We start from the raw sequence: 23,291 nt of genomic DNA, 5'->3' as shown, positions 1-23,291 counted from the left end.
AAGATGTTGGTTTTCATGGAAACATAGAGCTTTTTCTTGCCAGTAATGGTTGATAACACTACATTTTTACAAGCGGCGTAAACTCATGCGTAACTCTTGTTTTACAGCGAATCAGTGGGAAGTGTCGTACAGTGGGTCGGCTACCGAGTATACCTTCACCCACTTGAAACCAGGCACTTTGTACAAACTCCGAGCATGCTGTATCAGTACGGGCGGACACAGTCAGGTCGGTTTTGTTTCCATATAAAAGTAAGCCTCTTTGATCAAATTCACGCGAGCTGTCTGTAGCATTGGAATAAAATTGCAGTTTAAACAGTGTATCTCGGTAATGCAACCTGATAGTATCACCTCAGGAAATGAAAAATAGAGCTTTCTGAATTGCTCTTTAGAGATATAAAGGACAGGTCTAAATGATTCCCTACTGAACTGTGGTATTTTCAGGTATATTTGTCACTTATTTCTTGGAAGGCTTTGACACGATCACCTGTGACATTTGAAAACTGTCTAGAATTTGCATTGACTAAATAAAAGAGGCCTTGGTTATTGCATTGGTTAAAAAACTATAGAATTTAGAGTAAAAAAGATAAGGCCTGCACAGCTCTGCTGTTATCACATCTGTAGATTTTAAGAATTTGAGACAGACCTTCCTCAAGGTGCTTTACTGCCACCTGCTGGAAAGTTGTTGTAAAGACAGTGTAAATCCTTGATGACTGAGCTGAATGGCACTTCCTGAAGTTGTGTGATACCCAGCGTACACATCTGTAGGCAACAGCCATTCCCTTGTTTCTGCTATTGATATGACCCTAGACCAGTCAGCATCTCAGGAGCCTTAGTTTCAACCACATAGTACGCTCATAGGCTCGAAACAACCTAATAAATACACACGGAGTACTCTAGAGATGAGATAATTGTTACCTAAAAGGTTTTAACTTCCCTTCAGAAAAGCGAGTGAGACACGTGATGCCAAAAGATGTTTTCACTGTGGAGATGTTTAATATTATGATTTGAAACCACTAATATTTAGAATGGAAGAGAAGGAGAGATGGTGGCTTACAGCCCTGTGCTGGATTGACTTTTCAAAAGAATACCTGCCATTCGAAGGCTGATTTTTCAGTCAGGCCACTTGCAACATCAGTTTTTGTGTTTACTTTGTTTTTGCCCCAAGGATGGTAGCAGGACATCTAGATTGCCCGTAGACACTCCCTGTGAGAAGACGGTCCAGCTCGACCCTCTCGGTCCAGTGCTAAAGCTGTCTGGAATGCCTTCCAGGGTGGAGTAAATCCAAATCAAAGCTGAGATGATCAGCAGTACTTCCTATGTGTGCGGCAGTACACAAGGTAGCACTGAGGCTGAACTGCTCAGATGCATAGCGTTCACTTCCTCTGTGCCACTCCTCGGGAAGAAAACTGAATGTGGTTGAGCTGTATAGCTCTACCTGATTTTCTCCCGTCTCGGGAAGTCAGTCAGCTTCCCTTCCAGTAGCCTTACACAACCAGATCCTGCAAAATAAAGGCCTACTTATTTTAGCATTAACAGAACCTGCTGGTTAATGTCACAATCGGTTGATTAATATTGAGTTTATTTGCTTTTCTGCTGTGTATGTGAATGGTTGGCCATTTATGGTACCATTTGAAAATTTCATCCAGCTGTCGTCTTGTGTTCTATTCTGTCCTCATGAAGGACAGAATAGTTTCTAATTTTGATTTAAAGGAAAAGAATTGTGTGCTTAAGGTATATGGTACTCATGTCTGCTAATCTAACTTCAAAAATAATCATTCTTGTTTTTTTCCCGGTGCCATATGCAGTCTATATCCACCCTTAAAACACGCATACATAGATGTATATGAAGATCTCAATTGCATTAAAAGCATACCATAATGTGTACACATTTAGCATGTAACCCCTTTTCGATGACATTTACAGTTATGGGGTATTTTTAATTGCCTGGTATGTAGAGGTCTGAGAAATTCACAGTGACTGAGAGATGGCTCTCTCTGGTGTGTCTCCTGCAGTGTTCTGAAAGTCTCCCCGTTCGCACACTAAGCATCGCACCAGGTCAGTGTCGACCACCGAGGGTGTTGGGTAGACCGAAGCACAAAGAAGTCCACTTAGAGTGGGGTGAGTGAACAAACCTCCACGTTGACATTGACAGTCTGGACAATTGGAGATGAAGACTTAGGCTTTGTAGTTAAGTTTCAAAGCTTGCTTCTAAAGACCATATATGTTTTTGTCTGTTGGAAATGACCATGTTCTTTTTGAAATATGTTGACCCGGGTTTTTTATGTGTACGATGTCCCCCATCCACACCCCCACACTGCCCCCACCCTCCTCTTCCTGATGGTGCCACATGCATTGCTCATCCTCCACGCTTCAGGGGACACTTTTCTAGGGCATATTTCAAGAACACCCAGTCTTTGTTAAGAATTTTTCAACTTAGCCGGGCGTGGTGGCTCACGCCTGTAATCCCAGCACTTTGGGAGGCCGAGGTGGGTGGATCACGAGGTCAAGAGATCGAGACCATCCTGGTCAACATGGTGAAACCCTGTCTCTACTAAAAATACAAAAAATTAGCTGGGCATGGTAGCGCGTGCCTGTAATCCCAGCTACTCAGGAGGCTGAGGCAGGAGAATTGCCTGAACCCAGGAGGCGGAGGTTGCGGTGAGCCGAGATCGCACCATTGCACTCCAGCCTGGGTAACAAGAGTGAAACTCAGTCTCAAAAAAAAAAAAAAAGAATTTTTCAACTTCATTATTGGAAAAAAGATTTTTGTGCTCGATTTAGAAATTAAACCAAAGAATGGTTTCTAAGATAACATCAAATTCTTCTTCGTCTTTGTGTGTATCACCTCTTCTGCGTTGTCCTGTGCGGGTCCCGACGTTTTTACGGTATTGACTTAAGCTGTATTAGCGATTCTTGTGCCAGCAGTTATACACCATGTAAAATTATAAGCACAGATGTACAGAACTCTCTAGCAGACTGTTTTCCCACCACTTTTATGTCTAAAATATAATAAATTTTGCCAATTTGGGGTGCTGTCTTTTGATTTCATATGACCTTTGGTTTCAAGTTAGTGATAAGAGATTTTTTCATCCCTCTTTTTCTTCCACTTACCTAGCATCAGAATATAAACGAATATTATCTAATGTTCCATTATTTGGGGATTATTTTATCAATGTAATTAAATAAATGGACTTGCTTTGGAGAGTGGATAACATCATTCAGAAACTCTTATTTTTATATCTCTTTTTTTTTTCTTCGGTGGGCAGGGATTCTTTTGTAAGGGAGATACTGAGGACAGGCCGCCTATGTGATATTTTGCACAACTGTGTGAAATCTGGTGCAATTTGGTCAATTGGAAGCCCCAAAGTTTTCTAAGATGAAAAAAAATTCTTCATTCCCAGATGTTCCCGCATCTGAAAGTGGCTGTGAGGTCTCAGAGTACAGCGTGGAGATGACAGAGCCTGAAGACGTAGCCTCGGAGGTGTACCACGGCCCAGAGCTGGAGTGCACTGTTGGCAACCTGCTTCCCGGAACCGTGTATCGCTTCAGGGTGAGGGCTCTGAATGACGGAGGGGTGAGTATGAGCGTCTACACTATAACCAGAATCAGAATGCATAACCAGAGCCCAAAGTGCTAGCACATTTCTCTACCCTCCTGAAATTTGTGGCAGTATTGATGCAACCTTGACAACCATTGATGGGGTGTCTGTAAATCTTAATTCTGAGTTGATACTGTTGTGATTTCATATACACCCAGCATTAGAAGTTTTCTGTTTCTTTTGTCCTCGTATCATTCTATTAAGATCACATTCAAGGTTAATAAGGATATCACGCGGTAGATACTTTAGATAATTTTTAGAAAATGTCCTCTTCTCCTGTTAACTTTATCAGTTAAGGAAAGTTAGGACTAGATAATAGTTCTAATGAAAGTTTTATACCGTTCATCTAAATGAACCAGCAACATCTTAGGTCAGTTTCTACAACTAGAGAGGGGTAGTGGCTGGGGACGCCAGCTCACTGGTTTTTGTTTTGTTTCAAGTGAAAACTGTAGGACTCTGGCCTTTCTTCTGCTCCATCTGGAGATGTCAAGTGGGGCTATCAGAGATTGAGAATGTATTTGTCTATATTATATCCACAAAGGTGGTTGTCCTTTTTTTCTTCAAAATTGCCAAATGATGTGAATTTAGAGGGAGATTCATAATGAGCAGTGAGAGTCCCAGTAACTGTGGGGCTTTGGGGTGGAGCCAGAGATTGATGAAGCATAAAAGAGATGAGAAGGATATGGGTAAAGCCAGCTAATGCTAAGCGCCCCCTCCAAAGTCCCAGTGGTTTGCATAGATGGGGGTCCATGCAAATAAATATAATTAATTAATTGATGATTTCTTTAAAAAACAAAAAAGCCCAACTGGCAGTGACTTTTTGTTTTAAGTGAAAGCAAATTTATTAAGAAAGTAAAGGAGTAAAAGAATAGCTGTTCCTGGGCAGAGCACCTAGAACTGGGTTTCTTGTAATTCTCCAGTAGAAAAGAATTTCAGACACAACAGTGGTATTTAAATGAGAACAAAAAAGTCTAAACAGTAACTCTTATGCACCGGAACTTACAGTCATGTGAACGAAGAGAAGATGGATGATGGTGAACACACTGTTGTGTCTATCCCATCCTCCCATCAACTTTCAGTTAACTCACTGCCTCAACAGAGATCGGTGTGCAGCTGGGCTGGCATGAATTGTACTTTCTCAGCCCTTTCACTGATTTATCCTATAAAGAAACTATCTTCAGCTTGGGTTTATCCCTGTTGTGTTAGAAATTAGCCATACGTATTGCTGTAGTCATCTTCTGAGGTCCATTTCAGAGAGCTTCCCCCGACTCCTCAGTATCTTTGCAAGTTATGTTGAGAGGTGTTTGTTTTTTTTTTTCCATCTTTTTTTCCCATTTTGAAAAGTACAGTCACATATTTTGCTAACCTGGAAAGTGTTTACTCTTTGCCCCAAACCTTTGAAGTGTCAAATATGCCACCATTAAAATGGGTGGTTCAGGCGGTTGTGACTCTCTCAAATTGTGCTAAGTCTCTAGCGATTCCTGGCTCTGAGCAGTGTGGTCACTGATGGTAAATCAGGAGTGCAGTGTATACCCTTGAATAGGTGAAGTGATGGGAACACGCTGAGAAAACATTACAGAAGCATCCGTTTTCAAAATGGAAAATGCCAGTCACTAGAAGAAATACTTAGAATTTGATCATCACCAATTCCAAGTATATTTTTATGCATTAAAAATTAAACTGCAGTGGGCATCTGACTTATTTCTATGAAAGCAGATTGCCCTGTTTTGTCAAAAATCAGCATGTTTTTATTTTGGATGTCTTAAGAAAGGAAAAATATTTTGTCAACCAACTAATTATTTTCAATTTTAAAAAATGACAGTTATCTACTACTCAGGGAATGTAAGCAGGAGAAAAACTTACACATTGAATTGAAAGTGAAAATCATTGGGTAGTATTTGTTAATTAATTGCGTTGATGATGATGTTAGCCTAGCTTTTGATTATAAACTTTTATATGCAAACACATACACACATATGTACATACGTGTGTGTGTGTGTCTTCTTTCAGTATGGTCCCTATTCTGATGTCTCAGAGATTACCACTGCTGCAGGACCCCCTGGACAGTGCAAAGCACCTTGTATTTCTTTTACGCCTGATGGATGTGTCTTAGTGAATTGGGAGGTAAGTCAGGCATATTCTGCATCAACTTCTGTTTCTTCTATTTGTATCTACCCCCAAATACAAATACAAGTTATAAGGAAGCTACAAGTCCAAAATGCACATGCAGATGATTTTTTTTTCTCTGTATCCTATAGTAATCACCCTTGGTACTTACCACTTGCTTATGTCATTTAGAACTGTGGAAATTTTACCACAGTCAGAATTGACAGGAAATTGTTTCTCACGCCTTTCTTTTTAAAAAATTTTTATTTTATTTTAAAATTTCTAAATTAAAAAAAATTTTGTCAGTACATAGTAGGTGTATATATTTGTGATCATGCCTTTCTTTTATATGTGTTTGGAATATTCTGGGGCTTGTGGCTCTCTTTCCCATTTTAGTTCATTGAATACAAGCACAATAGGGTTCTCGTCTCAGTGGAATGATTAACTAATTTCTGCCTTTCCAGAGTCCTGATAGTTCTGGTGCTGACATCTCAGAGTACAGGTTGGAATGGGGAGAAGATGAAGAATCCTTAGAAGTCATTTATTGTGGGACAGACACCCATTTTGAAATAAGAGACCTGTTGCCTGCTGCACAATATTGCTGTAGACTACAGGTAAGTTGACGTTATTTGGATGTTACTCACAAGGACTGGTGTTCCATGAAAGACACTTTGGGAAACCCACTCAAAGGCTTGTGATAGAGGCTGTCGGGAAGTATCATATGGAAAAAAAGAGTCTGTTTAAATGAAAATAAATTTGGTTGTTTTGGTATTTTGCAGTTAATTTCCATCTCTCTAGGAAATTCTGAAACTTAAGAGCAAAACAAGATTCTTCTCCATTCTACTTCTCACCACCCTGGTATCTTGTCTGTTCATCAGTTTGCTGAATAAATGACCCAAGTCCAAGGGAAAGATGACACAGCTGCTTAGGGAAGGAGCCTTCTGTCTCATTCCCCAGAGATGCACATTTCAGTGGGAAAGACTCTTTAGAACTGGCAGAAGACAGAAAATTATTTTGTAAGTTGTTAAATGGAGCCAAAAATAATTTGGACTAGTCTGCATTAGATTACAGGACCCCACCTCCCACCTCCTAGTGACAATTATCAAGGCTGGTTATCTGTAAGCTTCCGCTTGGGAGTCCAGATAGAACAACATCAAGAAAAATTGGTTCATAGCCTAACCCCCCAGAGTGACAATAACCATGGGTTTACATTTATTTTACTCACTTGGATATGTTATTATTTTTTCTATGTAAAACCCTAGTGTCTCAAGAAAATAGAGTTCTTTATTCTTCTCTTTCCATTTGTTGAGTAACGTTTCTTGCGCACTATAGTACTTTGTACTAGGATGAAAGGAAGATCAGGAAGAGAGATAAAAAGATTAACCAGACCTTGAAGAGCCCGTCTTCTTACACATTTAGATTTGAATAGATAAAGAAGCAGAGATGCCAAAGTCAAGTTCCCACCTGATTTAAATCATGGATCAAATTGCTTATACAAGTATACTCAATGTCTCTGGCCTCTTTGGAGAAAATATTCCCTTCATAACTTAATTTTCCAGATCAACTGAAGCATTTCTGTTAAATTCTGAAGTCTGCTTTAATTGAAACATTTCTGATTGAACTCTTTTGTTATATACCTTTCTTTCTTCTCCAATGAAGCACCTGGGATGTAATTAACCTTTGACAGTGAGTCAGTATCACAGCAAATTGTCTGATCTTTATAATAGTGATGCTGAGTCATTGGGAAAAGGTTAAATTATGTGCCACACTCTTGTTTGTGTATCAAGGCAGGATATAAGTAAAGAGCTGTCTGCCACCCCAATAAAGAGCTTCACTCCATTATGGTTTTGGTGTTTCTTTAAAATGCTATTATATTTCCTTTTTTCTATTTCAGAGTATATGTTGTCTTAGCATTAATATCCCAGAGCTACATTATGAAAGATACATTAATAAGAATAGAACCTGCATAATAATCTTGCCTCCTTGTATTAACAGGAGTAGAAATATATTTTTCAAATGCCTATACTTATTTATAATAAAGTGACCTTATGAAGGGGGTCGTACTTTTAAAATTACCATTGCCACGCTTAAGGATTATTGCCAGTAAATGGATCTCTTTTCTATATTGATGTATTGTTATTTTTGGACCAAATATGACTTACTTTCATTCAATATTATTACAAAGTCAAATTAAACCCCGATTTTTTTTAATATTTGGCACCTTAAATATTGGCTGGGCATGGTGGCTCACATTTGTAATCCCAGCACTGTACGAGGCTGAGGCAGGCTGATCGCTTGAACTCAGAAGTTAGAGACAGCCTGGAAAGCATGGCAAAACCCCTCCTCTACAAAAAAAGTACAAAAATTAGCCAGGCATCTGTAGTCCTTGCTACTCAGGAGCCTGAAGTGGGAGAGGTCAAGGCTATAGTGACCTGTGACTGCACACTGTACTCCAGCCTGGGTGGCAGACTGAGAGCCTGTCTCAAAATAATAATAATAATTTAATTATTATAATACCTATACTGTGTTTTATAGAAATTTGGTGGAACATTTCTTGTTTTGCTTAGGAATTTTTGAATTTTTATATTCTTAGGACTATTTTAATTAAATACCAATGCAATTCTGTTCATGGGCATACTATTATTTATGAAAAGATGATTTTGAATTAAATTTTATTTGAAAACCTAATAAAAAGTGGTGTAAATCAAGAAATGATTTCTATAGAGCCAAGCGAGTTAAAAGAAAGTAGGAACCTGGAATAGAAAAAGAACACTGGAAGAACTGGTAAGATTCTAATTAGGTCTGTATGGTAATAGTGTAGTATCAGTGATGATTTCCTGATTTTGATCATTATTCTGTAGTTCTGTAACATTTCTCTTCAGAAAAGCAGAGTGAGAGATACACAGAAATTTCTCTGTACTATTTTTGCAACTTTTCTCTAAGTATAAAAATAGTACAAAATAAAAAGGTGTTTGAAAAAATAGAGAACATACGATTTTGTTCTTGATTTTCCCAGTGGGAAGGAAGGAAGCGTAGCTCCTACTGTCAGCCTCATACTCTGCCAGGATTTTACGTATTAACCAATTTAATCTTTACAGTAATTGTATGAATTAGGCATTATTGTCCCCGTTTTACAGCTGAGGAAACAACCTTAGAGAGATTAACTCACCTAAGATCACACAGTTATTAAATAATGGAATCAAGGTTTGAACGAAGCTCCAACTCTTAGAAGCCTTGTTCTTCTCCTTCTGTGATATGGTGATACAAAGCTTTAGTTGATACAAACATCGGGCTCCATGATATCCTATTTTTCTGCCCCATGATAAATTTGTATCAGCACCAAAATCTCAAAATATATACTCATAAAATAATTTGTGATGTTGAAGTTTTTCCAAAAAGAGAGTTTAGGTGTTGAGGTATTGTAATCAAACAGAAATAGATATGACAAAATATTCCAATAGAGTTTCAGCTGTGAAACTCTATTCAAATAAATGCTTTAAGCTTGCTTCTTTGAAATTAAGAAAGGAGTTATAAGTTTTGTTTTAGACCTTGATTTAAGAGCTCAAACATAGCCAGGCGTGGTGGTATGTGCCTGTGGTCCCATCTACTCAGAAGGCTAAAGTGGGAGGATCGATTGAACCTAGCAGATGGAGGTTGTGCCACTGAACTCCAAACAGAGTCAAAGTGAGACAATCTAAAAAAAAAAAAAAAAAACTTTAGTTTTGTAATTCAACCTCATAAGCTGTCCAGTAAACTAAATGAGAACTCAGTTTTAGAGTAATTCACGTTTGTAAGAAATCTGCCAAATGTTTTTCTAAGAAAGAAAATCTTGATGACATTGATGGAACACATACTCTGTTTCAAGTACAGCTGCCAGAAATACAACAGTGAGCCAGACGGGCAACTTTGCTCTTACGTAACTTGCTTTCTAATCAGAGGAGTAAATATGCTATATTCTGTGTCAGTGATTAAGTGTCATGATGTAAAGTATAGCAAAGAAGGGAAATGGGAAATGTGGAAGACCGCAGCGGGGAAGGACTGCAAGTTTCAACGTGTTCAGAGAGGGCTCACTGAACAGGTGACATCTACAGACCTTCTCTCAAATGAAGGTGATAGAGCGAGCTCTGCAGATGTCTGGAGAAAAAGCTTTCTGGATAGGAGGAGCAGCCAAGTGCAAAGGCCCCGAGGAGGCAGCGAACTTGGTATCCCTATGGAGCAGCTGGGAAGCCAGGGTAGCTGGAGCAGAAAAGTAAAGGCGAGAGGAGCAGGCAGTGAAGTCACAGTGCTACCAGGTTTCTGAAGGGGAGTGGTGGTGAACAGCAGATCACGTAGGGTCTTGTAGAGTTTTGTGAGAACTTCAAAGTTGATTCTGAATAAGATGGAAGCCCACTGAAGGACTTTGAACCAAAAATCCCGATTCATGTTTTAGCTGAAATCACTCTGATTCCTGTGAATGTAAACTGTTTAGCAAGGGCCAACATAGATGCCAGCTAGGAGGTCATCAAAATAACCAGATGCGAGAGAGTATAGTTGGAGTAGGGTAATACAGGGTGTGCTGATGGCCTGGAGAGAGGGGTATGAGAGGAGGAAAGGTGTCCAGGGATGACTTACTTCTGACTTGAGTGCTCTGAAGGATGAGATGAACCGCAGGAGACACAGTCAGGCTTTTGTAAAGAGGGATGGGATGGGGATGAGGAGCTGTGTGGACATTTGCATTTGAGATGCCTGTTGCACATACAAGTGGAGATACTCAGTAGTTGAATACGGATAACCCTAGACCAGTATTCGGAGGACTGGGCTACACATCCGAATTTGGGAGTAGGTTATCAGTGGCATTTACTCCTTGAGACAAGATGACATCTCCAAAAGTTTGAGTAGAGGTAGAAAAGAGGAGTTACCCAAGTACTGAGTGATGATACTCACCAGCGTTAAGAGATCAGGGCGATGGTAGCAACCAGTAAAGGTGATTGAGAAGCAGCAGCAGGTAAGGTAGGAGGGGAAACCAGTGTGGCATCTTGGAGACCAAGTGATGAATAAGCACGTGAAAGATTGGGCGTGATCACATTGTCAGCTGTTGCTCTTGGGTAGAGTCAGGGGAGTGCTGAGGAGTGACTTCAGGGATGAGTTTATCATTCATGTGGAAAATAGTAGAGGCCTTTTCCAGAATTCCTATTGCTATTCCAGGACAGCTCTAGACTTCAAAGTCAGATGAACTGGATTCCAGTCCCAGCTTTGCCTCTAAATCTGAGGTCTAAGTTCTCTAATCTGACTCTGAGTTCTCATCTCTGTAAAAGGCAGATAAGAATACTTACCATTAAAGATCTACCATGGAAGGTTATGAAAATCACGTAAGATGATGTATAAACTGAAATAGATCATGCAATTATAAAATGTTATTTTAAAATTATTTTTCATAAGAAACGATGGTGGCCATATTTTGCTTTAATAATGGGGAAAATGTGGTTGGCATTTTTTGGAAGGTGGTCAGCGGATAGTGGACATTTTCTAGGATTTATTTCTACCTCCATGTCTGGTAATAGATAGAGACTACTTCAGATTTATTGAATGGCAGCTAACTCCGAGGCATCAAAATGTGCTGATGGTGTAATATGGCCTTTGTCTTGCTGTTCTGTTTTGTAGGCCTTCAATCAAGCAGGAGCAGGGCCGTACAGTGAACTTGTCCTTTGCCAGACGCCAGCATCTACCCCTGACCCTGTCTGCACTCTCTGTGTCCTGGAGGAGGAGCCCCTCAATGCCTACCCTGATTCACCTTCTGCGTGCCTTGTACTGAACTGGGAAGAGCCGTGCAATAACGGATCTGAAATCCTTGCTTACAACATTGATCTTGGAGACACTAGCATTACCGTGGGCAACACCACCTCCCACATTATGAAAGATCTCCTTCCAGAAACCACCTACCGGTGAGTGCAGGGGAGGAGAAATCTGCATCAACACATCAGCACTTGGGGCTCTAAGTAAATCTCTTGGAGAAAATTACCAAGCGAATGTCAATCTCCCAGCTGTTTCTAAGAGCCCAGATGTCCAGGGTACTGTCCCACCTTGATCCCTAAGGCCAGAAAACCTGTGAAAAAGCCACACAGTTCAGGGACTCACTGAACTGGTTTGTATTCACTCTGACCCACACCCATCTCTACCCCAGAGTGGACTCAAATCCTCAAGTCCATCCTCTGAACATTCAAGGCAGAAATTATAAAAGGGCTTTGGCAATATGATAGCCCAAGAATTTTGCTTCTTCCAGATATTGTGCCAACCTTAAGGGTGGCTTAGATGATGGTGAAACTTTTAAGATTTCTAAAAGGATGGCCTTGGAGATATGTTGACTTTTATTAAACAGCCTATAGTTGTTTATCAAGAGCTCAAGGGCTCAACTGAGGGAACACATGTTGAGAATCATTCTTTACTAAGGAAATGCTAGGTAACAGATGAATTTATCAAAAATACCTTCCACATCCAGAAAGTACCGCAGAGGATCATGCTATTATAGAGAAGATGAAATGGTTTAGTAGCGTGGAAACTTGGAAAGGTGAGCTTAGATTGGGATGGTAAAACCTCAAGACTCTATTTAAAAAGTATTTAATGGGCCGGGTGCGGTGGCTCACGCCTGTAATCCTAGCACTTTGGGAGGCCAAGGTGGGTGGATCACCTGACGTCAGGAGTTCAAGACCAGCCTGGCCATCATGTTGAAACCCCATCTTTAAAAAAAAAAAGTATTTAATGAATATAGCATAAGTAATTTAATTCAGTATTAATGTGCCAAGGCTAGTATATTGAGCTGAATGTGAAAAGAAACTCAAATTGGGAGAATCCACCTTTTCCTTATAAGATAGCTTTGAAGATACCATTTTAGACAGATTACATGGAAATCGAATAGCTTTAGAAAAGGCAAATCTTTGGTCCTAGTCATACAGTATGATCTTGGCCAAAAAAAAAAAAAAAACCTTTAAACAGTCTTTGCTGGCCAGTCAACAAATTATAAATTGGGCATTTCATACTTGAGGTAGTAAAAATAATTCATATTTAAGACCAACCTGTTTACAGCTTTAGGAATTTTACTTTTCATAGTACACATTGGGTATACTAAATAGTATTAATAGAAGTCTAGTCAACCCAGAGTCGTCTTGTTTTATGTTTTAAAAACATAATTGCAATAACTATAGTGAAATACAAAATAAATATTTCAAGGAACCAAAGGTATAATTTTGGCCCAATCAACTTTTACTTAGCCTTTTTTCGGTCCTATAAATTGGTTAAAATATAAATGCACAGATCATGATGTTCTAGATAAAAACATGTGGAATGAAACATTTTAAGCAGGCCATGGAGCTTGGATAAAAGACTTGTTTCTGGAGCTGGGTGTGGTGGTTCACGCCTGTAATCCCAGCACTTTGGGAGGCCAAGGTGGGCAGACCACAAGGTCAGGAGTTCAAGACCAGCCTGACCAACATGGTGAAACCTCGTCTCTACTAAAAATACAAAAATTAGCTGGGCGTAGTGGCACACGCCTGTAATCCCAGCTACTCAGGAGACTGAGGCAGGAGAATTGCCTGAACCCGGGAGGCGGAGGTTGCGGTGAGCCAAGATCGCGCCGCTGCACTCCAGCCTGGACCACAGAGAGAGACTTCATCTCAAAAAATAAAAAAGACTTTTTTCTTTTCTTTTTTCTTTTTTTTAAGGCTTCAGCAGTTATATATTGTTCTCACACCAAGCTTATTCTTTCTCTGTGTTGCCAGGACAGGGTTGGACACCTCTTTAGTAAATTTACTAATGCCAAAAAGGGTTTTCAATGGATCAGCCATTTCTCCATGGGTGCTGTTATAGCATACTACTTACCCATTGGCTTGCTAATTAACACTCTGTAGAAATTTCATTGGAATTACAATGCTGCTTTTAAAGGCATTCTTTTAAGTTTATAATGGAGTTAGAAATTGAATTTCTCCTTTAGTTTGAAGGAAAAATAATTACTAAAACTGAAAAACCTAACTTTGCTTGTGTGTTTTCAGCCAAGTAGTCATAGATTTGTCAATATAAGAGGGTTATAGGTTGGGAGGCCGAGGCAGGTGGATCACGAGATCAAGAGATCGAGACCATCCTGGTCAACATGGTGAAACCCCGTCTCTATTAAAAACACAAAAAATTAGCTGGGCATGGTGGCGCGTGCCTGTAATCCCAGCTACTCAGGAGGCTGAGGCAGGAGAATTACCTGAACCCAGCAGGTGGAGGTTGTGGTGAGCCGAGATCGCGCCATTGCACTCCAGCCTGGGTAACAAGAGCGAAACTCCGTCTCAAAAAAAAAAAAAAGAGGGTCATAGGATCACCTGGTTTCACCCCTTCCCAGTCCTTGGCTTGAGCGTCTTCAGTGACAGGAGCAATGGGTCTAGCTTCCACTTGCCAGGCAGTCCATTCTCTTCGTGGATAAACCTCTCTATATCTAAAATCAACTCTTGGCCTTAGAACTTGACCGCAGTGATTCTCAAAGTGTGGTCCGTGGACCAGCAGCATTAGCATCATCTGGGAATTCGATAAAATGCAAATTATCAGGCTCCACCCCCGACCTACTCAATTAGAAAATCTATAGGTGGGGCCTAGCACTTGGTGCTTTAATTAATCTTTGAGGAATTTCTGATGCTTATGAAAGTTTGAAAACCTCTACTCTAGAGCAGTGATTCTTAAATGTCAATGTATATAAGAGTTGCCTGGAGAACCTTTTCAAAATCCGGATGTCCGAGCCTTCCTCCTGTGGACTGCAATTTAGTCAGCCCCAGAGCGGGCCTAAACATCCTTGTAACGCCAGCTGTGTCTCATTTCATTGCCCCCGCCATCATTTACATTGTCTTCACTAGCGTGACTTATCTGTAACTGCCTCCATCCTCTTCTTTGAATGTTTTCTGGTTTTCGATGGCGTCTCTGACGTGCCGTGCCCAGATCTCAAGGAATGGTCTGGTCGGCTGGCTCAGAGGAGACCAGGACTGTTGTGTTCCCCATCCTGAGCAGTTAGTGAGGCTGCCTGAGATTACTTTTTTGCAACAACCTTATATGCCTGACTCATACTGAGCTGGCAGGCAACGAGAACTTAAAGTAGATTTGTTTGTTACGCTCATTTGTACTCCTTTTGCTAAGTAAAAAAAGGCTTAAAAATAACATGTATTGAGTCCTTACTATATGGTAAGCACTGTGTTAAGCTGCCAAGAAGTGAATCATAAAACATTTTATCATAAGGAGGTGAGGTGGGCTTTACTAGGAGACAAGTTCTGAGCAGTTGGGTAGTAACAGACTGGAGTCAGACAGCCTTGACTTCAGTCCTATCCCTCATTTATTGTCTCTGCAACCTTTGGCAAGTTATTTAAGCCCTCTGTGCCTCCGTTTCCTGACCAGTAAAAAAAGGGATAATAATTTTCACTGCTTAACAGAGTTTTTGGGTATTGTAGATGAGAGGTCAGGTACCTAGTATGGGGCCTGACACAGAGTAAATAAATTATCAGTAAATCTGTGGTTAATGTTTGGTATTGAAGAAATGAACTGAAAGATGGGTTGTGACGAGATTATAAGTAGAAAGGTTATCTGTAGAAACCTGGCATTATCCTTGAAGGTTTTTTGCCTTCAGAGCAGGGTATGAGAGGAGCAAGTCTCAGTGCCTGGAGCTGGAATGGTGGCGTTGGTGTCAAAGGACCTGTCAGGAGCAGGAACTTGCCCACTTCAGGAAGCCTTCTGTGAATAACTCTACTCTGAGCACATCTTGTCCCTGCCAAAAGGGATTTTCTGTATTTGTTTTTGTTTTTGTGTTTTTTTTTTTTTTTTGAGATGGAGTTTCGCTCTTGTTACCCAGGCTGGAGTGCAATGGCGCGATCTCGGCTCACCGCAACCTCCACCTCCTGGGTTCAGGCAATTCTCCTGCCTCAGCCTCCCGAGTAACTGGGATTACAGGCATGCACCACCATGCCCAGCTAATTTTTTGTATTAGTAGAGACGGGGTTTCACCATGTTGACCAGGATGGTCTCGATTTCTTGACCTCATGATCCCCCCGCCTCGGCCTCCCAAAGTGCTGGGATTACAGGCTTGAGCCACCGCGCCCGGCTCTGTATTTGTTATGATTTCATACTTCAGATGTTTTCTGATGATTATTCTCTTCTCTCCTATTTTTCTTAATTAGATTATAATCTGGAGTGAGGTGTTGTAAAAACCTGCCTGTCTTTTGCTTCTCAGGCTGCTCCTACCCTAGCCCTTTACCTGAGGGCCCTCTCCTCCGTCTCCCTCACACCCACACTCTTGACATCCTGAGTTCCAGGATGGCCAGTCCTGATGGGGGAAGTCTTCCCAGCTTGTTTGTTTCAAAAGCCATTCTTCTTTTAAGATATTTTGTAGTAGAAATTTGATTTTGTATATGTATATACAGTGCATTGTAGAAGGCTATGGTCTTCTAAAGCAGGAGTGTATTTGGCATATAAAATTTGATCTTTTAATAGTGGATTTTTAATCAAAATTTATAAAGATTATGGTTCTTTAGTTGATTTGTTCAATCAGTGATATTAGTATATTGATGGATATCGCAGACTCATGGACACACGAGGAGATTTTTCACATCAGCCTGGCCAAGATAGAAATTGCTTGGGGTTACATCACTTCTCCAAATTGGAAAGGAAAATGCCACTTTTTTTTGTACTTAATTTGAGGAACTGAAGATTTTTTAAACTGACATAATGCAAGTTAAAACAGAGACCTGCCAGGCGCAGTGGCTCACGCCTGTAATCCCAGCACTTTGGGAGGCCGAGGCGGGTGGATCACGAGGTCAAGAGATCAAGACCATCCTGGTCAACATGGTGAAACCCCGTCTCTACTAAAAATACAAAAAATTAGCTGGGCACGGTGGCGTGCGCCTGTAATCCCAGCTGCTCAGGAGGCTGAGGCAGGAGAATTGCTTGAACCCGGGAGGCGGAGGTTGCAGTGAGCCGAGATGGCGCCATTGCACTCTAGCCTGGGTAACAAGAGCGAAACTCCGTCTCAAAAAAAAAAAAAAACAAAGAGACCTGCAGATTTTATATAAGTTTCAAGATTAGCATGTTACTTGAGCTAAAGAGAAAACTTCTGAAGTTTGGATTTGGGATAGACTTTAGTTAAAAAAACTTGAGACTCAGTTTTTATTTTCTGAGATGAATTCTTGGGTTGCTCAGGTTAATGTTTGTTTTGCCCATTAGTCCAATGTCACCTCTTACTGGAATTAGGAAATTACTTTCACATACTGTGTTTTTCACCCTAAACCAAAACAGTTAGTAACTGCCTTAGTCCTCATTCAGCTGGCTCAGCCTCCTGTGTTCTGAGGCCTTCATATTTTCCCCAGAATGCAAAAAGACATCATCTTGTTCCATTTTATCAGTTCCTCAGTTTTTTTCAATTTTGAATGTTACATCACACTAGAAATAATTAATGTTAGCCCAGTGCATGGGCTATACAGATAAATGTTCATGCATTTTTGCTGAAACAAAATGTGTTTTTGTAAAAATGTAGGATAGGTCGAAGTGAGTATTTTAAAATCTAGGTAGTTGATTTCAGGGCCAGTTGCTGTTTGAATAAAGTGAAGTAAACTTGTTGACTCTTCTAAATGCCTACTTTCATGGCAGATGGTCATTGTTGAACTGAAAGTGTGGTTTGAATTAAAAATGATCATTTGGCGGATCTGTAGCCATATTTGGTCCCTGCTACGATATGAGAGTATGGTGCGTCAGATGCTAAAGGCCTTCGCACCTAAGGGGGTCCCGTTTGCACCTGGATCTAGCCTGTGTCTGGCGTGACCTAGCTGAGCTGCAGCGCCTTCAGCTGTAAAACAGACAAAGTACCTCCTACCTTATGGGGTCAGCATAGAAGTCAGAGATGATATTGCAGATGTCAAACCTAGCTTCCAATCCTTAGTAGCCACTGTGTCATTTAGATCAAATTATTTAACGTCTGCCAGTTTAACTTTAGTTTCCTCATCTCTCAAGGCAGATATCATGGCAGTTCCCGCTCTATAGCACATTTTCTGGACCAGAGCAAGTTCTCACTGTGTGTAGTGATGCTTGCCATTGTTTTCTTCAGTTCCTGAGATCTTTGTCCAACCCTCACCTTCCTGCGGATGGCTTATAAAGAAGCCCATCCTGTCAGCTGTTGCTGGGTCCTTGGCCATTACTTGGAGGAAGAAAAGACAGAGGTGGGATCGGCAAGTTACTCATGTTACAAAGTGAGGTGGTGTCATAGCGCAGCCGCAGTGAAGACGTGCCGCTGTGCCGGCACTGTTGGGAAGGCGTGACGCTCTCAAAAAGGACATCAGGATCATGACTCCAGAAAATTCACACTTGAACGTCTGCCAGCGCTTTCGGCTGCCTTGAATCCTCCCTGATTTTATTGTGGAGTGTAAAATACTAAAAATTAGAAAGTGCTTCTTACATCCCTTATCTTAGTTCAGTAATCTTCTTTGTAATTGCAGAAAATAGTCACTGTCCCCATTATATAGATAAGAAAACTGTTACTTGAGAGTGTTCAGTAATTTTTCCAAGGTCTCCAAAGTGATGAGCAAGATTCCCAAAGAGGCCACACCACTAAAGAATATTAAATGTTACCATAGTATTCGTGGTGGTGGTGGGGGAGGGGTTGTGTGTGTGTTAAGGTTAAGATTATATGCCTAGCAAATACGCAGTGAAAGATTAGAGAACCGTAGAGCTAAAGATGTAAAGAACCGAAATACTAGAGAAGCTTTGAAAAAATAAATGAATTTCCAACAGAAATATCAAATCTAAATGTATTTTTATATCTTGATACTTGTATCTTCTAAACTATTTCTAAATTCTCATAAGTAATTTAAATCTCTTAGCATTCTTTTTCTTGAGTGGAATAGAACAACAATCTTAAGGACCTCATTACCTCATTTTTTGTGTGTGTATTAAAGTAGCTAAGAGCTATTGGGGCAGCACAGACCATAGAGTAGGACCACCTGGAATACAAGCTGAGCCAGCAGATGGCAGAAAGCATCTTGGCCTCTGGCGTCTAGGGAATGTTTGTATCTAGCATAAAGGGAAGGAATGGTGGTTTTGGACACTGGAAGGACTTTCATGTAAACTTTGTCGGTGAGGAAATGTGTTAGATTATTGAAGAAAGACTAAAACTTAATGTCCCGCTTAATTCCCTTTTCCTGAGAAGGGAAGTGTGACATGGTAATGGCCCTATAAACTGCATACCTCTGCTGTACCTCAGCTTTCCGTTGAAACTGCTCTCTGTAACCCTAATGTGACAGGCAAGCAGTCCAAACCCACGCCATCTTGGCCCCTACGACTTGTAGTAAGTAACTAAGTTCTGTAATTTCCACCCTACCCAGACAATGTGTAAACTAACGCTTATCTTGACTTCTGTGAACCACTTAAGTAACAATTGGAATATCCAGGGAAGTCCCCTCCCCCTCGGAATGTCCGAAGCCCCTCACCCTCACCCCTTGCCCAGGAGGTGGATGTCCAAAGTCCACTGGCCCTGGGAATGTCCGAAGCCCCTCACCCCCACCCCTGCCCAGGAGGTGGTTTATGGAATGTCCAAAGTCCCCTGGCCCTCGGAATGTCCGAAGCCCCTCGCCGCCACCCCCACCCAGGAGGTGGTTTACGAAATGTCCAAAGTCCCCTGGCCCTCGGACTCTCTGAAGCCCCTCACCCTCATCCCCGCCCAGGAGGTGGTTTACAGGCATGAAAGGTCTTGACACCCTCCTTTCGGGGCGGCGGGTTAGAGAGAGACGAGTCCTCCGTGGCCGCCGGCAATAGAGACCCTGCAATTTGGCCTAGTCTTTGTCTCAGTGGTGATTTCCCGCTCGCTCGATTACAACAGGAAGGAGGGTAGTAATTTCTGCCATCATGACTGCCTTTTTAAAAAGATTTTTCATTTCCAGTTGCAGAAAAATATGTTACATTGCAATCATAGAAACTCTTCTCTTAATACCATAAAGCAGTCTTATAAGACTCATGTGGGAGGCAAGGAAGGGTTTTAGTCTCAGTGTTATACTGAGAGACTTAAATTGCTTTATCTACAAAAGACTTGATGCAGCCCCAGCGTAATAGTCTGGGAAAAGTAGGCCCTTTGCAATGGAGTTTTTGCTCTACCTTATCAGAGATGAATATTTACTGCATTCCAAACCATGAGGCACATACTTATCTGGTTTTAGATGATTATAAGTAGAGCTGCTATAAACATTTGTGTGCAGGTTTTTTAAGTAGAGCTGCTGTAAACATTTGTGTGCAGGTTTTTATGTGAACATAAATATTAATTTTTCTAGAGTAAATACCTAGGATTGGGATTCCTGGGTCATGTAATAAGTGTATATTTAAAAAGAAACTGTTTTCCTATGTGGCCTTACCATTTTTCATTATCACCAGCAAAATAGGAGAGTTCCGGTTGTACCTTATCCCTGCCAGCACTTTGTTTTAACAAAATGGTATTACATCGTGGGTTTCGGTTGCATTTTCCTAATGGCTAATGATGTCAGACGTGTTTTTCTGTCCCTATTTGACATCTGTATGTCCTCTCTGGTGGGTGTCTATTCGTCTTCTGCCCATTTTTAATGGATTATTTTCTTAACTGAGTTTTGGGAGGTCATTATACATCCTGGATACAAATGGTCTGTCAGATGAAATATTGGCACATATTTTGATCCTGTCTATAGTTGTTTTCATTCTCTTAACAGTGCAAAAGTTTCCAATTTTGATGAAATCCAGTTTTTCTTTTTTTTTTTAATTTTATGTAAGATCATGCTTTTCATGTCATATTCAAAAACTCTTTACTTAATTCTAGGTAACAGATTTTCTTCTGTGTTTTCTTCTTAAAAGTTTGATATTCTACATTTGGATCTATGGTCCGTTTTGAGCTTAGATTTGTATAAGGTGCAAGGTTGAAGATGTGGTTTATTTTCCTCCTATTGATATCCAATTATTCCAACACCATTTGCTGAAAAGACTGTCCTTTCTCCACTGGACTGCTTTTGCATCTTTGCCAAAAATCAATTGGCTGCGTTTGTGTAGGTCTGTTTCTGAGTCTGTATTCTCTTGTATTGATCTAGATGTTTTTCTCTTTACTGGTACCACACTCACTTGATTACTGTAGCTTCATATTAAGTCCTGAAATCAGGTAGTGTGATTATTTAAACTTTATTCCTATTTTTAAATTTTGCATTAGCTATTTTAGTTCCTTTGCCTTTCCACATAACTTTTTTTTTTAATTTATAAAGAAAAGAGACTTGTCTCAATAAACTGTAGGCTGTACAAAATCTTTGGTTCTATAGGCTATACAGAAAGCATGGTGTCAGCATATGCTTCTAATGAGGCCTCAAGAAGCCGTTAATTAATCTGTTCTCCTAGACCTCTGGAGGATAGGGGCTATGCCTCCAAGATTTCTGAAATACCTGTAAGGGATTTTTCCCATTATCTTGAATATTAGCACCAGGCTCCCTTTTAATCAGGCTAATCGCTCTAGCAAGTGGTTGCTCTGAAGACTGCTTTGATTCTTCTCCTGAAAATACTCTTTCCTTCTCTACCATATTGCCAAGCTGCAAATTTTCTAAATTGGTACTCTCTGCTTCCCTTTTTAATTATAAGTTCTAACGTTAAGTCATACCTTTGCTCCCATATCTGATCATAGGTTGTTAGAAGCAGCCAGGTCACCTCTTGAACACTTTACTCTCAGAAATTTCTTTTGCCAGATATCCTAAGTTATCACTCTTAAGTTCAGCCTTCCACAAAGCCCTGGGACATGGAAACAATGCAGCCAAGTTCTTTGCTCCAGTTCCTAAATGTTCCTCATTCCATCTGAGACCTCATCAGCACGGCCTTCACTGCCTATATTTCTGTCAACACTTTGGTCATGACCACTTAATCAGTCTCTAAGAAGTTCCAGGCTTTCCTGTCTTCTGAGTCCTCCAGACTCTTCCAGTGTCTGCCCATTACCCACTTCCAAAGCCAGTTCCACATTTTCAGGTATCTTTAGAGCAACCCTCTACTTCTCACTACCAGTTTTCTGTTAGTTCATTTTGTGTTGCTCAAACAATTCTCCCACCACAGCCTACTGAATACTGGGACTACGGGCATGTGCCACTATGCCCACTAAATTATTTTTTGTACAGATGGAGTTTCACTGTGTGGCCCAGCCTGGTCTCAAACTTCTGGACTCAGGCAATCCTCCTGCCTCAGCTTCTCAAAGTGCTAGAATTATAGGTGTGAGCCACTATACCTGGTCTAAAATAACACTTTGTATGTACATTTTAACTCTTTGATTTTAAATTCATAGACGATAAAGGTAATATCTTTCTTACCCCTAACTCTGTGCTGCACATGGTAAATATCCAGCTAAGATTTTCACACCTCTGGATGGCATCCTGTTACTAGCAATATCTACATGCTTAGCTCTAATTAAGGACTTACAGAGATGGTTGGATTAGGCTGGCAAACGAGAGACATGAAATGTCCTGTTGGTGAGTTGTCCTTTGTGTTTGACTCTAAAGGAGACTCATTTGTTCCCCTATTTAGTTTACTCTTGATACCTCACCTACTTAAAAAACTTACCATGAGGTAGGTAAAGGGTGACTAGGGCAAAATATAAAAACGTTATCTTTAGGATATCTTCCCTGAGACAACAAACCTATTTTTTTTTATTATTAAAGAACTAAGAGATATCTTGCTATGTACTTTTTTGCTATTATTTTTTAAAATAGAGAGTATAGTCTGTGCACTGAGCTACCCAGTGCTTCTGTTTGTCTTGAGCTACTTTGTTTTTCTTTGTTCCATGGTACTGGCTTAAAAGCAAGTAATAAATACTATACTCAGTGTTTATTTTGAATGAAGAATTGCTGCTGCATTAACCTGCGTTGTCTGTTATTTTTTTTTTTCCTTTCTGTAGGATCAGAATTCAGGCTATAAATGAAATTGGAGCTGGACCATTTAGTCAGTTCATTAAAGCCAAAACTCGGCCATTACCACCCTTGCCTCCTAGGCTAGAATGTGCTGCTGCTGGTCCTCAGAGCCTGAAGCTAAAATGGGGAGACAGTAACTCCAAGACACATGCTGCTGATGACATGGTGTACACACTACAGCTGGAAGACAGAAACAAGAGGTGAGGTGGAGGCGACGATGCTCCTGAAGCTTCTGTGGCTTTGGCTTGTGGGATGGAATCTCAATTGTACATTCCTACTTGCATGCAGGAAGACACTCTTCCTTCTTGTTCAAAGGTTTCCTTTGACTTAAGTCCTGCGTTTTATACCTAGAGTTCTCTTTATTCTCCATTTGGAATCTCTAAACATTCTAAAGATCCTAATTTCCCTATATGGGATAATATGCACTTTTTTTTCCTTTCATCAAGCCAGATAATGGAGAGAAATTATCTAAAGAAAATTGTCAAATTCAGGTCCACTGTACGTAATAGCATTATATTAGTCATGAGTGCAGAGGGAAATAAGACTCAACCTCTTTAAATATTCAGTAACCATCAGGACAAACATGTTTACCAATGTGAAATAGCTGTAGGTGATGTACAGTTGGGGATTGTACCCTGGAACTATGGGCAGTGCAATATCAA

At 40.5% G+C, this 23,291-nt stretch overlaps 1 protein-coding gene across 3 annotated transcripts in view; it reads left to right on the top strand.

Annotated features, from left to right (window-relative positions):
- Nucleotides 1-23,291, top strand: part of FNDC3B (fibronectin type III domain containing 3B) — a 371,599-nt gene that overhangs the window by 316,185 nt on the left and 32,123 nt on the right. For all 3 annotated transcript variants that reach the window (XM_012466702.2, XM_021674622.2, XM_064378642.1), the window contains exons 17-23: nt 108-226; nt 2,013-2,118; nt 3,402-3,574; nt 5,609-5,722; nt 6,169-6,318; nt 11,345-11,625; nt 22,617-22,829. In XM_012466702.2, the coding sequence (XP_012322125.1) occupies nt 108-226; nt 2,013-2,118; nt 3,402-3,574; nt 5,609-5,722; nt 6,169-6,318; nt 11,345-11,625; nt 22,617-22,829 (1,156 nt within the window). The remainder of the gene's footprint in view (nt 1-107; nt 227-2,012; nt 2,119-3,401; nt 3,575-5,608; nt 5,723-6,168; nt 6,319-11,344; nt 11,626-22,616; nt 22,830-23,291) is intronic.

This window comes from Aotus nancymaae, unplaced genomic scaffold (genome assembly GCF_030222135.1).
Source record: "Aotus nancymaae isolate 86718 unplaced genomic scaffold, 86718_ANA_hifiasm-v0.15.2.pri h1tg000019l, whole genome shotgun sequence".
Classification (NCBI taxonomy): Eukaryota; Metazoa; Chordata; class Mammalia; order Primates; family Aotidae; genus Aotus; species Aotus nancymaae.
This window is presented reverse-complemented; position numbering and strand designations above follow the sequence as displayed.